This window comes from Canis lupus, chromosome 14 (assembly GCF_011100685.1).
Source record: "Canis lupus familiaris isolate Mischka breed German Shepherd chromosome 14, alternate assembly UU_Cfam_GSD_1.0, whole genome shotgun sequence".
NCBI classification, from domain to species: domain Eukaryota; kingdom Metazoa; phylum Chordata; class Mammalia; order Carnivora; family Canidae; genus Canis; species Canis lupus.
In genome coordinates, this window is record NC_049235.1 from 32,243,608 (window position 1) to 32,261,436 (window position 17,829).

Here is a 17,829-nt window from a genome sequence, read left to right on the forward strand (position 1 = left end):
TATGTCCAAAGTTTTTTAATTTCCTTATGAATATAATTCAAAATAGTCTTTTTCAAATGTGCTTCTAGAGTCAACACTAATCCATTTTTTAAATTTATTTATTCAGACAGAGAGAGAGAGAGAGAGAAAGAGAGAGAGGCAGAGACACAGGCAGAGGGAGAAGCAGGCTCCATGCAGGGAGCCCAACGTGGGACTCGATCCCGGGTCTCCAGGATCAGGCCCTGGGCTCAAGACAGTGCTAAACCGCTGAGTCACCCAGGTTGCCCAACACTAATCCATTTTTTATCACTTTTAAGGCATAATAGTTTATTTCACTCTATTCACAGAATATGTTAGTGAGATTATCATGGTACCAACCATATTTTTTGCACTATCTTAACTGAAAAAGGTATTTTCTGATTACTCAAATAATACAATATCATTTCAAAGCTTCTGTCCATTTAAATGTCATTATCATTATTTTAAGGACAGCTACATACTTAAAAACCTTGAATGAAATCAAAGATTTTCAAAAGTTAAAATAAATTCCATAAATGATATATTCCAACTCATCTGGTAAGAATAGATTTTTTCAAAGTTAAAGAAAAAAGTAATTAATAAAAAGTAAAACAGAGAAATACTTTGTTTTCATTTGTTATCTTAAAAGGTCCATATACTTTTATAAAACAAGAGGGTTGTATTTCTTAAGAATTAAAAACATCTGGTTAATGTTAAACTTAATTTAGGTTGTAAATAAAACAACTTAATGGTCAAGGATTTAACTGTTACACTGATGGATAAAGATGCCATTTAAAATAACTATAACTAGGGACGCCTGGGTGGCTCAGGGATTTGGCGCCTCCCTTCGGCCCAGGGTGAGGTCCCAGAGTCCCAGATCCAGTTCTGCATCGGGCTCCCTGCGTGGAGCCTGCTTCTGCCTCTTGCCTGTGTCTCTGCCTCTCTCTCTCTCTCATGAATAAATAAAAATCTTAAAAATTAAAATAAAATAGCTATAATTCAATTATGTTGCCAAAAACAAAAACACAAAATATTCTGTAGTGATTGTCCCTATTTTAAACCAAACACCTCTGCAAAGCACCATACACACACATACATGTGTACACACACACTTAAAATCATAAATATACATTCATTTTAATTTTCCAAGGTAGACCACTGATATTTTGTCACTAGTCTACAATGGTTAGCACTGGTTAAAGATCAATTTATTGGTTAAATGTCTGAAATCATTCTAACATTATGTTGATTATATAAAAATTCTTACCTTATTTTCTTTTGCTTTGGTCAGAATCTTAGCATCCTCAGAACTATTTAGAATCAAATTATCAAATCAGGACACAATGTAAAGCACACCAACTTTAAAGGCCTCATTACCTGTTCAGTGATCCTCATATGGAAGTCGTGAAAGTCACTATACCGACGATAGGTTTTCCACATCTCCTCACTGTTAAGATTGCGCCGGTGTACAGTAATGGCATATAATGCATATGTCTTGCCATGATCATTACAAACGCCTGCCACAGCATATGGGTCATAGTCAGCATATACTAGTCATTTAAAACAAAATGAAGAGGAACAAAACACACAAAAAGGAGGAAGATGAAGAACAAAAACAAACAAAAAGAACATGAAATGAAGAAGAATTTGAAATGATAGACTAAGACCAAAGGATGTCACCAAAGGATAAAATAGATTCCCATCCTCTGTACTCACATTTACAAGATTTTATACATGATAACTACTTCATAAGTTTATGATGACACTATAAACCACATAGTGATATCTACTTTGGACTCTCTTCCTCAAGAGCTTGTACCTATTCTTAGTTATGATACCACACCACTACCTCATAATATAGTAGTATTCTTTAAATTTAATAGAGGAAAAAATAACAGAAACAAAATCTTTCATACTAGCCTTCACTATCCAGTTGTATTTCAATTAAAATCTCTTCAACTAAACAGAAAGCAAAGCCAATGAATAAGATTTTATACACATTTATGGCAAGTCTCTTTATTGTTTATAATATTCAAAAATTTACTAGTCATTTACTAGTCATACAGTGTACTTCTGGAGATTTTTTTAAAAAGCATTTTCCTACTGACTTGTCACAAACTACTCAAGTGAGGTAATCTCTAAAATCAAAACCTGTTCCCATTTTGTACTAATCTTAAGAGACACACTTTGAATCATTTTAATTTTCATTCCTATTTTTCCCTCTTCCTACCTCCTTCTACTGTCTTAGTTTACTAAGTCTCCACTTATATCTACTCTATTTCTTAATTCATCCACTGACATCAATATCAATCACAATATATTTTTCTATGATTTTTTTTCATAGTATTGCATTCTTGCCTTAGGTTTTATCTCTATTTTTAACATCACACAATCACTAGAAAATGGTGGACTCTAGACAAACCCGTGCTGGGAATCAAGACAAGCTTTCAATTTCTTGTGGATGACAAATACCTTTTCCAGACATGATCTGAGCATTCTTTGTTTTCTCCTCAGACACTAGGTGAAGTTACTTTAGCTCCTCTTTCATATCAAACTATGCGGGATCCCTGGGTGGCGCAGTGGTTTAGCACCTGTCTTTGGCCCAGGGCACGATCCTGGAGACCCGGGATCGAATCCCACGTTGGGCTCCTGGTACATGGAGCCTGTTTCTCCCTCTGCCTATGTCTCTGCCTCTCTCTCTCTCTCTCTCTCTCTCTCTGTGACTATCATAAATAAATAATAAAAAAAAATTTTTTTTTAAAAAACCTATGCTTTGTTACTGAGGGCTTCACGCGAAGGGTTGGGTTCCAGCTTACCATGGCCTTACTCCATACTACCTCTTCAAAATGTGAGGGACATGAAAATGCTATCAAAATCAAAATAGCAGTATTTATGCTCCTGTAAGCTACTTGGCTTCAACTCCACTTCACCTTCCTAAATTTATTTTTCTTCATGGTCTGTGGCACCTGTAGCTTTCTCCCTTTAGCTATTTTTATTTTCCTGTTTTCAGTGTGTGGAAGGCAGGATTTCCCTTAGCACTTTAAACTACCATTCTGACCACAAGTATTTATTGCTCTTCTAATAATAAAAGATCCATAATTGTGTGTATGTGTGGGTAAAGTGGCCAAGTTTTGGAGCTCAATATTTTGTGTTTTATATATAATCAGGCAAAAAAAAGGCTTGCATATAGCATATTAGTAAATTATCTTAATAACATAAAAACTAAAAATCTATACTGGCAAATGCAATTTGGGCAGAAGTCTCTTTTAAGATTTCATCAAAAAATTTTTTGAGATTTGTACTTTCTACTCAAAATTGTCCTTTTCTTTCTAGTATCAGTGTTCCTGATTTGAACAAACATAGGACTAGGGCAGGGACTGACTTTGATCACCTCACTCTCTGAGGCTATAACTATAGGTAACATTATTTATTACTCACTGTTCATTTCTTCCAGTCATCTTTCTCTCAGAAACCTATGCTATGCAGAACAAACTGCATAAAACCTTTTCATCCTGTTAGAGAACTAGGACCACTCAATTGGATTAGCATGACTACAAGAGAATAGTTTTATCTGTTGTGTTCAAGATAGGTTTGGGGAAGGAAATCAGAAAGCAGAAGCCAATTAGGCAGCAATTCATAACCAATTAGAAGCTAACAAGAACAAGGAGAAGAGAAAGAATAGAAAAGAAATGAAGGGAAGAATGTAAGAAAGCAGTTCGAAAAATAATAATCAGATTTATCACAAATTGATGGGCAGAAGAGCTCATGACTAGGGTGCATGCACAATAGGAAGAATAGTAAGATTGTGCAGAAGACAAAAAGGTAATTTGATTTTTAAAAAAGATAATGAGGTTGTATATACTGATAGAGATGATGTTAAGATATTATTGTAGAAATACTATGTTTTCATTAGGACACTGTTACAGCAGGTGATGTAAACTATTTGTCTCTAATCCATAATCAGATAAGAACTAAGACCAAAATTTAAATCAAACTCATCACTAAGGACATTGCTTAATTTAGCTAATATTTTTTAAAGCAAGATTCACAAAGAAGAGAATATGCGCTAGTCCATGGACCACTCCTTGATTAGCCCTTCACTAGACTCTAAGCTCTACTTCCTGTAATAAAGAAGTTAAAAACAAAATCCAGACTCAAAGAGACTTTGGAGTCCAACTGGTCAAATATTTATTTGAGCAAACACTAATATATAATGTCCACTCATATATAATTACTAATGTAATTAATTAGTCCCATAATAACCCTATGAGGTAAATATCATTATTATCATTCCATTTTATGGATGAACATTACAGAGAAGTTAAGGAACTTGCCCAAGGTCACCTATTAAGTGGCAGAGCTGAGGTTTGAACCCATGCAAATGAGCAAAAAGTTATGCTCTTAACAACTATATTATGTGCCTCTTTAGTATTTATACATAATTTATTTGACAGAAATAACAATTTATCAAAAATGCTAAGTACAGTGTTTCCATACATTTTAAGAAGCTTTAAACACTTGTTGAATAAATGGACAAAGCAGCTGGAAAATCACAACTTTCAGAGAAAAGAAAAGTTCTACATAAAAAATATAGACATGAGTATCTTCCTTGAGACATAAAGTTTAAGGTCTTCAAGAAAGAAGTAAAGGACAAACACTAAACATCTGCAGTTTAAAAAGACTTTCATATTTGGAAAACTAATGAAGAAAGATTTTTTAAAAGAACTTTAAAATTTCAGGAAGGAAAAGTGAAACAACTATAACAAAATCTAGAAAGAAAAGCAATAAAACCTCTGGTTTCATGACAAAGTTGTTATCTAGTAACCTTTGCAAGTAATGTATGCACTGACTGTAAAGGATAAAAGAACAACTTAGACAGCAATTATAAATAACTTATGTCAGAAATATGGCAGGGAACACAATGCAAAATGAGACTCCAGCTCCAGGGGAAGCAAAAGAAAACAGAGATATTTAAAAAATGCAAATTATCTTTTAAACTATACTTGCACTATAAAATCTCTTTTTAGTTACCTAAACTGTAAGCATGAAATTGAACTGAGATACCTCAGTATGGTAACATTTCAAATGTAATCTGACAGACACACTCCTATAGTCTAGAAATAGTGAGAAGTTGGATAAGTAAGCCACCATTATCTACTACTCACTGGCATTATATAATAACCCATTGGCAAGGATGAAAATAGATTCTTTTTTCAATTCACTAACCATTTTGGGCGTATGCTGAGTCACAAAATTTTAGAGGTTTCTCACCTCATCTAAGCATTTCTTAAGACTCCTATACAAAAGTTTCATTGACCTACTTATCTAGTGTGAGTCTGCATATATAAAAAAAATTGACCTAAAATCTGCCCCAAGCTATTTAAAAAGAATTATACAGACAATTATCAGCAAGACACAAACAAGAAGAGGAAAAGATTGGGTTTCAAGAGTTTATTAGCAGTAACAAAATGCTTAGAATTTAAAATTTTCCAAATGTTAACAGTAAAAACCTTAAGAGAAAGAAGGTACACAAGTACATCATAACATATACACAAAGTACTATAAACATGATACAAAGTATATATCAAACCATATATAACAAGTAAATAAATGCAGAATTTAATGAAAAACATGCTGCAGAAAAAAATGTAACTTAAAAAAATATAACTACAAAACAGAAAAATGGTTTGTAAAAATAAATGTGGAAAATAATTCAGGAATAATAATAATAATTTTTGAGTAATAATTATACCACAAAGTCTCTTACCAGTGTCTGAAATGTAAGCGTGAAGTTGTACTGAGTCATCAGAAGCTACATTTGAAAGGTCATCTAAAGACTTGGAAAAAAAAAATTTTTTAATATTTTAATTTTATAGGAAAAAAGTGTTAAAGCATTCTATATCATATGTACCTTACTCATCTTTGGTCCCATGTAGAGTTTATATTATTTGTATCCCTCTCCCAATAATAATCCTATTTATACTAACAGTAGAGAGAAAATCCACAATTAAAAAATTATAAAACAAAGTAATTCAGAAATCAACTCAGTACATTGATCATTTATTCTTCGTTGCTTATCCATATACCAACATTTGCTGCTTCTCAATTATAGTCAATGAAGAACAAGGAAAAAAATATGGATAAAAATAAGTAGACATGTTCTTATCATTTTTTTAATGTTGAAGTATACTAGAGCCAATTCGTTTACTTAACATTCTTGTTAATTTAGAAATAATTTTAGATTCCTTATCTATAAAATGAGCATAATAGTACCTACACATCATAGGGTTATGAAAGAATTAAACAAGAAGACATGTAAAACATTTATTAAGACTGCCTAACACAAAAAAATGTTACCTATTATTATGATTTCTTATAACATGAAGTGAATCCAGAGTCTAAGACAGATTTTAAATAATTTTCAAAATTAATTCCACAAACAAAATTATTACTGAGTTACCCAAAATGAATCTTTTTTTTCAACTATGGCCCTTCAGTTTAAATTTAAGACTTTTTTTGCCTCATATACACCATACCCACAAATACTCAGAAGGGCACATAATGACAGACTGCACAGAAAGAGTTAACTTGAGTCACCTATATTTATAATAATAATAATAATATCATTAAATATTTGAAGTTACTAAGAGGGTAAATCTTAAATGTTCTTAATACAAAAAGAAATGGCAATTATGTTGTGTGATGGAGAGGTTAGCTAACCCTACTGTGGCAACCATTTTGTAATATCAAATCAATATGTTGTACATCTTCAACCTACAAATGTTTTATGTCAGTTATATCTCAATAAAGCTGGAAAAAAGTAAACAGCAAAAAAGAGTTTACTTGAAATTGCTCTCCTAGAAAGGACTGCTTCCAAGCCTGGCCCTTGGATGACATCTAGGAATTTAGAATTAGGGAAGGTTCCCACCATTCTTTAACTGCTGAGAGTGGTTCACCATACCTAAACTATTTGTGTAACTGTTTATGCTGAACACCTGCTTTCCTTCTGGGAGTTTGGAATTTTAGTATGTACTAACCAGAGATTTGCCTTTGTGACCTACATCCAGTGAAAACCCTGGTCACTTAGTCTTAGATAAGCTTTCTGGGTAGGCAACATGTCACATGTGTTGTTACATTCATTGCTGGAGGAATTAAGTTAGTCCAACCTGACTTTCATGGGAGAGGATTCCTGGAAACTTGTACCTGGTTTTCTCTAGACTTTGTTACACGTACCTTTTCTCTTTGCTGATTTTGCTTTAAATCCTTTCTCTCTGATAAATCCTACCCATGAGAGTCTGACTATACTGAGGCCTATAAGTCCTCCTCTTAGTAATCAATGAATATAGAAATGGGCTTGGGGACCTCTGACACACAGACATTATAAGATTCAGACATATCTTACACTTCAAAAACCACAGGATCTTACTAGAAGAGTCATTTAAATAGCTTAAATGCAGCCATACATATGACATAAAGCCATTTAAATTAAGGCAACTGAATTCTAAGAAGAAAGCCAAAAGAGTTTTTCTAGTGAAGATTGTTTATTAAGAGAAAAAAAAATGGCAATAACATACAGATAATCGACAGTATTTTCCTGGTCAAGTCAAGGGGACGAATCATTAAATTAAAATAGGTCTAGTTCAGGCTTCACCAGTGATACCCTAAGAGACTTCAGCTAAATCAACCAGTTCTTCTTGTACCTCAGTCTTCCCAATGGTATAACAGTGTGATGCTTGCTCTACAACTCTGTCAGTTTATAAAATGAATTATAATGCTTTGAAAAGAAGTAGAGTGTGCTTATTTTTAAGTCGTCATATGATCTATAATAATACATCTTGATAGAAATACAACCTTTGCTTTAACATTACAGAGAAAATAGAATATTCCACAAAATTTAGATTGTTGTTTACTATGATCTTCTTCCAATTAGAAGCTATCACAGAGAATATAAAACAATTGTTTTTCAAGATATACTTTTGTTATTACTATTATTGTTATTGTTAACCCTCCTTGGCAGGTAATATTTCAACAGCTAGCTACATGCTACTCTTTACTTTAAACATGTTAGCATCTTATACTATGCAATCCAGGAGTTATTAGAAAACTTTATATCTAAATGTCTTTTTAGCACTTAAAAAACTAATAAATATTATTTTCATTAAATATAGTGAAACAATCCAATGAAACATCTCTTAAACATTAGTCACGGGTATAATGCAAATGTAAACATAAAGTAGATTATATAAAATAACAATTGGTAAAATAATATTAACCACACTCTGATTTAGAACTATATTATTTGATAAAAGAAAACTGTGATTTCAGAACAAGTACACTAATGATGTCCTGAAATAAAATAGTGTGTAAAGTAATCCTTGGGTTAAAATTCTTGAACTGCTTGCAAAAACATAAACTTTTTTTAACATTATGCTAAGGCAAAAAATGAAAATTCAGATTTACTGTGATAATCCACACAACTACAATGGCACTGCTAGAAATGTTTATAATTTACTTGCCAATCTCAATGAAAAATGAGTAAGTTACCACACATTACTTTCTTTGCTTACTATACTGGAAAAAACTACTATGACCTATTTTTCAATCTTAAAACTACTTTTAAAGTGCAGCTACCCACTAAAATTTGTCTATATTTAAAAAGAAAGATTCCAAAGGAGTCCAGCTACTTAAAAGCTTAAATTTAATAGATTTATATGAATAACAAAATACTGCACGTCACTGACCTCAAGTGTGACCTTTGTCAAATGAGACTGCCTGGTTTATATCACTACGTAACAAAGGAACTGCTCTTAGGTGAAAAGGCATTTATTCCAAATATGGAACAAAGTAAAAAAAAAAACTTTGTTACTAGTGTTCAAACACTCCTACAAGTACTACAAATGTGAATACTTGAAATTTCAAATGAATAAAAAATTTCGTATTTGGAAATTTTCTCACATAACGATTATTGCTAATACTTCCTTCATGCTCTACAAGTTATTCCTTTTTGTGATAGGGCTATAGATTATAACAAACATACAGTAATGATACCAAATTATTTAAAAAAATATTTTAAATGTTACATCATATCTGATATTAACACTATGGCTGAGTGCTTCAGTGTTTTGTTAAATGTACTTCATAGACTAATAAAACAAAAGGTTATTTTTTGAAAAAAATATAGCAATACAGAAGACAACATAAGATAATGGACCTCTAGACCATTCAGCTATTTAAAAAGTCTGAAAGAAAAAGTAATGTGGGTAGAATGAAAAACAAAGCAAACAATCTCTTCCTAACTGCCCCCCAAAAACTCTGGACTAAAACTTCTATTGAACAAGTATTTCTTCTTAGCAACATTTTATGAAAGAAGTTATTCATGACAGGGATGGATATATAAAAGAACTGAAATATTCATTACTTCACACTTCACTTTGAATGTATAAAATGCCAATGACAGCTTACATGCTAAAAATATATCATTCTTAAACCCATAATCATAAGATAAAGTTGCTTAATTTAATATAAGGGTTTAAGATTAAAATTTTTTTTACAACTTGAACTGGTTACAGTGTGCACTTTAAGAAATACCTGGAAGTTTTCAGATATCCTACTAATTTTATATTTCTTTTCTACATACAAAAAGAAAAAACTAATTTCACTATAAACATTTACATGTCACATATACTATCCAACATATCACTAATCAAAAAGTAATTTCAAAATACTAAATATTGGGATTGAAAATAATGAAGTCACCTTTTTATCAAATACAACTGAATTACAGGTGACTTAAGCACATTTTTAAAAATGAAAATAAATTTCAGAAGCTGTTATATATGAATTTAACATTTCTTTTAAAGCAAGTAACTTCTTATAATTAATGATGAGAGCTTCTAATATATCATTTATTTATGTATGTTAAAGTTTACCTTTTATAATATTTTCAAGTCACTTTAATAACTAAGTTATTTAATAATACTTACCAAATTTATGCTTCCAGTAGGAGACCCATTAAAAGATTCTGTGGGAAGGGATAGTCAACTTAGTATACAGTAAAAAAAAAAAAAAACTTTTGAAAGAGTTGTTTTATCTGAGGTTCAAATACCAAGAATGAAAGTCACCCAAGCAAAGACATAACAAAAAAGCAAAGAAAATTGTGTTATACTACTCCCAAATACCTGCTAACCTTTAAGCCTCATTTTTCTGAAAGCCACAGATTCCAGAGAAAATATATATGTGCCTGATTTGCACATGCCCCCACCAAATACCAAAAATAGGTGTTCACGTACAGGAGAGCAATTATTAAGTATTTTATCCTTAAGTATATCATATGAAGTTGTCTGATACAATGTAAACATGAGGAAAACACTGAAGAGTGAAGTTCATTAGGAAATGTTACCAGAATGTTGATAGTTCTGTCTCATTGGATTAAGAAATACTACAATTAAAATTTTTCTTTTGTGCAAAGAATAAAAAGATTGATTTTTTTTTTTAAAGATTGGTTTATATACATAATGTATCTATTGTGTCCACTTATTCTTGGTAGTTTGGCTCAAAAACATTGTAATGCTAGATACTTAAATCAACATTTAACTAACAGAGCAAGATATATAAAACTTCATATGTAATGCCATTTAATTAAAAAGCAAGTAGAGATCATTTTTAAAAGTAATGTTAGAGAGCTAAGTCTTAATTATACATTATTAAAATTAACATCTTTTCCCTCAGTGTTTTATTCTGTATGTGAGCACACGAAGTTACCAATTATGATGCCCCTCTGTTAAAAACAGTAATAATAGGGTACCCCTGGGTGGCTCAGTGGTTTAGCACTTGCCTTCGGCCCAGGGCGTGATCCTGGAGTCCCGGGATCAAGTCCCGCATCAGGCTCCCTGCATGGAGCCTGCTTCTCCCTCTGCCTGTGTCTCTGTCTCTCTCTCTCATGAATAAATAAATAAAATCTTTTTTTTTTTAAGTAATGATATATGGTGAAGCAATATTCATATACAATTTAAAGTTAACATATGGCTTCAGCACTACTTAGGAGATTATTTATGAATCTGGATCTCTAAATGTGTCTTTTACAAAGAGGCAGTTGGTGTTGCTTTTGAGTTTCAATAACTCTAAATGCCCAAGATCATTTCTTGGTTTCTCAGACCTAGGGTCACAAAAAGTAAACAGGAAATTCTACCAAGGATTACCCCTTAGTTAATAGTAAGGTGATAATTAAAATGAGCAAATAGTTCTCTATCCTCCTTATTCAATTATATACCTCCTATTTCCTTCTGTGGTCTGCCTACCTCTTAAATCTTTCCACCAAAGACAAATCAAGGTAAAAGAGGAATCAGAAGCAAAACAAGGTGTAATTTACTTTTGTTATCAACAATATGAAGATCCAGAAATAGAATCTAAAATCAATCTAGGCCCACATTTTGTCAAGAATTTGGTGACTGTCTATAAACACGAAAAAACAAGAGAAAGTACGATTTGATACGGTGAGAAAAATAATGTGATTAAAATTAAAACAGGAAGCATTATTTAAATATTTTTAAAAGAATCTGTGACCACGTTTTAGCAAAGGAGAAATACTAATCTGTTATTAAATTTTCAACATCTTAATTTAGTGTAGTAACTAAACTCTGTCATTCATTTCTAGAGATTTAAATATTTTACAATTTATATTGGGCTTCAAGGCATTTTTTATCTCGCTTAAAACATCATTTTTTGGTAAACAAAATATATATATAGGAATACATGTACACACACACACACACACACACACACAAATATGCGCGTAAGCCACCTTACCTCCATCACCATCATCTGATCCTCTGAAACTAGGATCTTTTAACATATCCAGCTCAGCTAACATGCGCACATAAAGTGCATTCTGTCTGAAGGAAGGATAAAATCTTTCATCTCGTAGCATCAATTCATAAACCTTATTGAAATAAATCAAGATATCCCATCATTAATAGAGATAATGTACTACTTTCCAATAATAAGATTTCACCAAAAGCTAGGAAGAGGTCTTGCTATGATGAATCATTATGGTTCCATATCTATGAGGCCAGCAATAAGCCTACATCACAACATCACAACTAATGATTTCTCAACTAATTTCACCTAATGTACCTAACTGCATTGAAAACGGTCCCACTGAAACACAGGTCACATGACAGCTTATATGTATAATGTTCCAGGAAGTAGTGTTCTCTATGAAACAAGTTCACATAAAGGCTCCAGGAACAGAGTAAAATAAATTTAAGTCAGGTAATTTACACATCATCAACTCATGAAATTCTAAGACTATTTGTCTGATCCTTTAGTCAGATTTTTTCAGATTTAAATAACCCAACATAAGAATTTTCCTCATTTGTCAATTAAATAAACAAAAAACTAGCCTACCTTTTTTGTGAGAAGTGTTAAATTATCTTTTTTGTGAGAAGTGTTAAATTATCTTTTTAGTTACCACTATATTTTTATGTTTCAATAACCTTTTAAAAAATGAATTACATGAATATACATTTTTTTTTCATTAAGAAAGATTTAATGATAGATGCTATATACAATACCTTCCTTTGAATGTCATCAAAGATTTCAGGGGTTGGATCTTCATGATTCAAAGTATCTGCTAATTTTGCCACCAAATAATCATCAACGGTAACTCTTGGAGATGCCTAACAAACAGAGAAAAATAATAGTAGTAATGACTTTTTAAGTTTCTAAATACAAGTTAATTCTTTAGAGTAGAAGAACTACATAATGGAACTATATTATTGAAAGTAATTGGTAAAAAATCCTTGGCTTGTAAACACCATGTAGCTGTTTAAGGAGGCTGAAATAAGAACCAAATCTTCTTGTCATCATGTAGTATAAAGTAGATGGGGAGACAAACATGAATTTAAATCTTGACATTTGCTTAGTTACCTCTCAAGAGGCTTCATTTCCTCAATCTGCAAAATGGAGATAATCCACCTATGGTTACTGTGTAACCATATTAATATGTAACCACAAGGCACACTAGCACAGTGTCTGGCACACAGGAAACAATGTCATGAGGAATTAGCTTAATATCCAGTAGTCCTGGATATGTATTTAACAGGATTGGCAAAAGAGTAAGGCACTTGTTACTTACTTAACACTAGAAATAATCTTTTTAAATAGCCTCTGAAGAGACTACCCTTCTCCTAAATTTGGCTTTATAATGCTGCAGCAAAGTTCTAGTATGATATGGGAGGGCAAAAAACATAAAAAGTTAATTTCTTCTAACAACTTCCATTTTTAATTGCATAATATGACAGATATGCCCCAGAAATATAAAATTTAATGTTCAATGTGAAAAATTTCTTTATTGAAAGAAAAAAATGCTGAAAAGCTAGAAATATCATCATCTTTGGCATACCAACTTCTGAATTTTTAGCTCTGAAGGCTCTGGAGAATAAATTAGTGATAAGGATGTTAACTTCTAAAGAAACCTTCACAAGAATGCATTGTTTAAATAATTAAAATATGCTACCCAATAGAATATCCAAGGAAAAGAGTGGATAAATACAGAAAAGGGAAAAGATTTAAAGAATAAGTAAACAGCAGAGCATAAATATGTAGGAAAAGGCCTATCCAATGTCTAATGCTCCCTGGTTCATCCAACATTCTAGTTGGTAAACCCAAGAAGGTTGTGTGGTGGGTGGGGTTTTTTGAAGGAGGAAGGGAAGGGTTCTTATTTGTTGTTTGTGTATGGGAGGATGTGATGTGGTGGTGCGTATGTGTTTTTCCCTGAAACAAAAAAAGAACTGAACAACTTCCAAGTATGTGACAAAAATTAAGGAGGAACTAGTGTTAGCTAGTTTTGTCCTTCCGGTTGCCCTCCAAGCTCATGAAACTCAGTTTCTAGGAAATAAGAAGATGCAAATTTGAAAAACCATAACATTTTACATTTATTTAAGTTTACTTTCTCCTATACTTTCAAATATATGGAACGGGATTAGGACTCACCCTTGTATAACGTGACCAACACTTTTAAAGAGTTATCATGGGACACAACCAACCAGATCACCCTCCCTCAAAAAAAGTAATAGAGAAAAAATTTTTATGTACTTTCTTACTACTCTAACATAAAAATGCAAAAATACGCATTTTCCAAAATTATTAATCTGTATTCTGTACTTTTCTAGACAAATGTGGTTAGGCAAAACAGCAAGAGCACTAGTTAACAACAGCAATTAGTAATTAATAGGACTAATTAAACAGATAATATTTGAGAAAAGCATAACTATTTAGGTTTTGTCCATCAATATACAATTTAAGCTCTTTAATAGGTATTTAAACATTGTAGGCTATATTATTGTATATTGTTAAAGTGCATAAATGTAAGACTTTTTAAAAGGGTATATATCTGTAATAAGACTAAATAGGTATTATCTACATTTAATTTAAAAAAATATTTTCTTTTTATTCCATGATCCCAAAGAATATTTTTACTTTTCATGTTTCCTTTTTTAACAATACCTCTCTGATCTGCCTGGAGACTTCAGGACATCAGTTTTTTTCTTTTTTTTAAACCAAGTGGTATAACTGATATAATCAAATACAAAATTCACTTTGACCTCTATCTCTGTTCTTAAGTCTATATCACATTTACTTCCCTTATCAGTTCAATGTGATGACATCAAATTAAGTAAATATCCTTTCAGTAAAATCATTTAGGCATAGAATAATGAGACTTTACTTACTAAAAACAGCAAGTTTTTAGACCAGTAAATCCAATGCATCTATGAATTTACCATATAGACTATCTATGTCTAAAAAGCCTATTTTCTATGTCTAAAATGCCTATTTTAAACATTTCAAAGTCAAATGGATGTCACTAAAAGTTATACCTCTCTCAAGGAAAATGGTTTTAAAACACACAGATCATTTAAAGTTGTGACAGGGAAGGTAGACTCCATATAAATTATAGTTTCAGTAAAGAAACTGAGAAAATCTATTAAAAGCCAGCTATCCCTTTCTTGTGATATTTTTTTGAGTTCTCAGCAGTCTCATTTCAAAAAAAATTAGTTATTTTTTTTCACTGTATGATTTTTTTAAATAGTCTACACATATACAATTCAGATCAATCTATCCTTTTCAAGGTTCCTTTTAGCCTCTTCAAAGATCATTTAACAGTTCTGGAAAAAAAAAAAAACATAAACTTCTGTTTACCGTAATTCTTTTCACCATATTTATTTTTAATCTATTTTCAAATTAGGGGACACTATTCTTAACCCATTCTTTGAAAATATGATATTTACTGCATGTCAAAAGTTTAGCATCTTTTCTATGGCTGGCAACAATGATAGCCATGTTGAAGCAAATGTCTAAAGAAGTTATTTTCTGACATTTTTATAATGTCAAAAATATCATTGTTTCTGAATGTTTTCAAGAAACTAAAAACTGACCAAAAAACTCCACTATGAAAACCTCAATATCACACGTAGGTAAATGATACCCTGTTTTAGCAGTGTTGTATAAAAGAATATAGAATATAAGATATGTAGCAGGTAAGAGGTTTTCATTTTCTTTGGTAGGAAGTTTATGGACTAAAAGGAAGTTTGTTAAAATTTACATTTGCACTGTCTGCTAAATATGCAAATATGTAAGTAAAGTTTGTTTTATGTTTTCTGCAATTTATTAAAATCTTAGAAATCAAGAAGATATTTAAAACTCCCATTTTTCTCAAATCAAAGTACCTAGTAGCAACAGGAAATATACTCTTGTTGCCACAATCTGATATAACACAAGATACTACAGAAAGCATGATTGCTGGTAAGATCTGCAAGAGTAAGTTCTAAATTTCCAACAGCCAAAACATGTTATCAAAACTTCTCTTGTTTATACCTATAGGATGTTTCAGTTGAAAGCTGAATCATGAAATGTAACTCTTTATAGTTCATTTGCAAAATTCAGTTTCCACATTTGCTTTTATATCCCCTTCTCCACTAAGGCCAATCCCAAAATATGTTTTGCACATCATGCAGTATGGTTTTTTTTTTAAGATTTTTTATTTATTTAATTCAGAGAGAGAGAGGCAGAGACACAGGCAGAGGGAGAAGCAGGCTCCATGCAGGGAGCCTGATGTGGGTGGGACTCGATCCCAGGTCTCCAGGATCACACCCGGGGCTGCAGGCAGCACTAAACCGCTGCGCCACCAGGGCTGCGGTCAGTATGTTTTATTTTGGTTATTTACTCTCCCTAACCCAAGATATATGGCTCCTTCTATTTGTCATTAAAATGACCCAGTCGTTTAGTCTTCTTTTTTGGCAATATCTAGGTCATGCTGATATTGGTACTGTCATCATTCTCATTTTCATTATTCACACTTTTAGAAAACATGGTTACCAAATTCATAATGTTAAATTCATAATGTATCACAATACACAGCACAGGACAGGAAAAGTAGAAGACAGACTGTCAACATTCATGGTAACAATGCACTTAAGCCATACACGGAGTGCTACACAATGGAGAATCCATTATTGTGAACACCAAATAATGGCTGTCAATATTAGAAGCAAGGGAAAAAGACAGCAATTACTACCAAAGGTGGAAAATCCATGCCATAGTCATTTGACACTAAAATATTGCCTTCAGCCCTGAATTCTGGAACCATGAATTGGTTTTGTATTTTTTTCTCATTCTTCGCCATTCACTGCAAAAAAAAAAAGGACTTACTGTGTCCTGGAAAAGGGTTTCCCAAGACTCAGGATGACTTTCAATGCTTTAAAAAGATACTAACTTTAAAAGAATAACAAACTTATAGCTGATTTCTCACTGGAAATAATGAGAGCCAGAAAACAATGAAACACTATCTTTAAAATGCTGACAGAAGGGCACCTGGGTGGCTCAGTGGTTGAGCGTCTGCCTTTGGCTCAGTTGTGATCCCAGGTGGGATCGAGTCCCAGATCAGGCTCCCTGCAGGGAGCCTGCTTCTCCATTTGCCTGTCTTTCTCTCTCTCTCTCTGCATCTCTCATGCATAAATAAATAAAATCGTAAAATAAAATGCTGTAAGAAACTGACTTAAAAACTATTAATTTTTTATTTTTCCAATATTAACTGTAACCCATACTACTGGACTACATACAATAGAACTGACTCTATAACCTACTTTTAAAATTAACATAGAAAGACTTACATATATACACTAAAACTGAGTTTTTAAATAGCAGAAACTCTTGAATGTGTGCATGAAGAAACATGAACAGCAATATTCAGAACAGAAGTATAACAGAAAGCAAAGGGAAACAAACCAAACTGCTTATAAATATTTTCAAAAGTAAATAAACTCTTGTATATCTGTATGATGAAATACTTAAATGAAAATGAACTACATTTATATAAACCAATATGCATAAATTTCAATATAATAAGAATAAAAGCAATGCATATAATATTCCATTTCTATAAAGGTTAAAAAACAAAGCTAAGCAATATATTGCTTTAGAACATACATGTATGGTAAAATGATATGGCAAAGCAAGTGAATAATTACAGGAAATTGGTTTCATCACCAAGTAAGGAAACAGGAGAAAATGAAAGGTGAAGAATGTACTAAGGATCTTCAAAAGCACAGTAAATGTTCTATTTCTTCAGCTAGATAGGGAATATAAATGTGTCTGTTATATTATTACTCTTCAAAATGTACAGTCTTTTAAAAGTATGTTTCATACAAAAAAAATATAAGCAAATGGACTAAGCAGTTTTCAAATACAATTCACACTTAAAATTCAAATACAGTTTTTGTGCTAGTATGTATAAATTAAAAGGTATTATAGCATAACCATTACAAACACTGGAGT

The 17,829-nt window shown here is 31.9% G+C and overlaps 1 protein-coding gene across 8 annotated transcripts in view; it reads right to left on the reverse strand.

Moving 5' to 3' along the window:
* Window positions 1–17,829, reverse strand: part of SNX13 (sorting nexin 13) — a 179,882-nt gene that overhangs the window by 83,646 nt on the left and 78,407 nt on the right. For 6 of the 8 annotated variants that reach the window (XM_038557025.1, XM_038557024.1, XM_038557022.1 and 3 more), the window contains 5 exons: window positions 12,570–12,674; window positions 11,803–11,935; window positions 9,981–10,018; window positions 5,765–5,834; window positions 1,375–1,547 (listed from right to left, as the gene is read on the reverse strand). In XM_038557025.1, coding sequence (XP_038412953.1) covers window positions 1,375–1,547; window positions 5,765–5,834; window positions 9,981–10,018; window positions 11,803–11,935; window positions 12,570–12,674 — 519 coding nt within the window. The remainder of the gene's footprint in view (window positions 1–1,374; window positions 1,548–5,764; window positions 5,835–9,980; window positions 10,019–11,802; window positions 11,936–12,569; window positions 12,675–17,829) is intronic. The other 2 variants (XM_038557023.1, XM_038557026.1) reach the window with 1 other exon arrangement.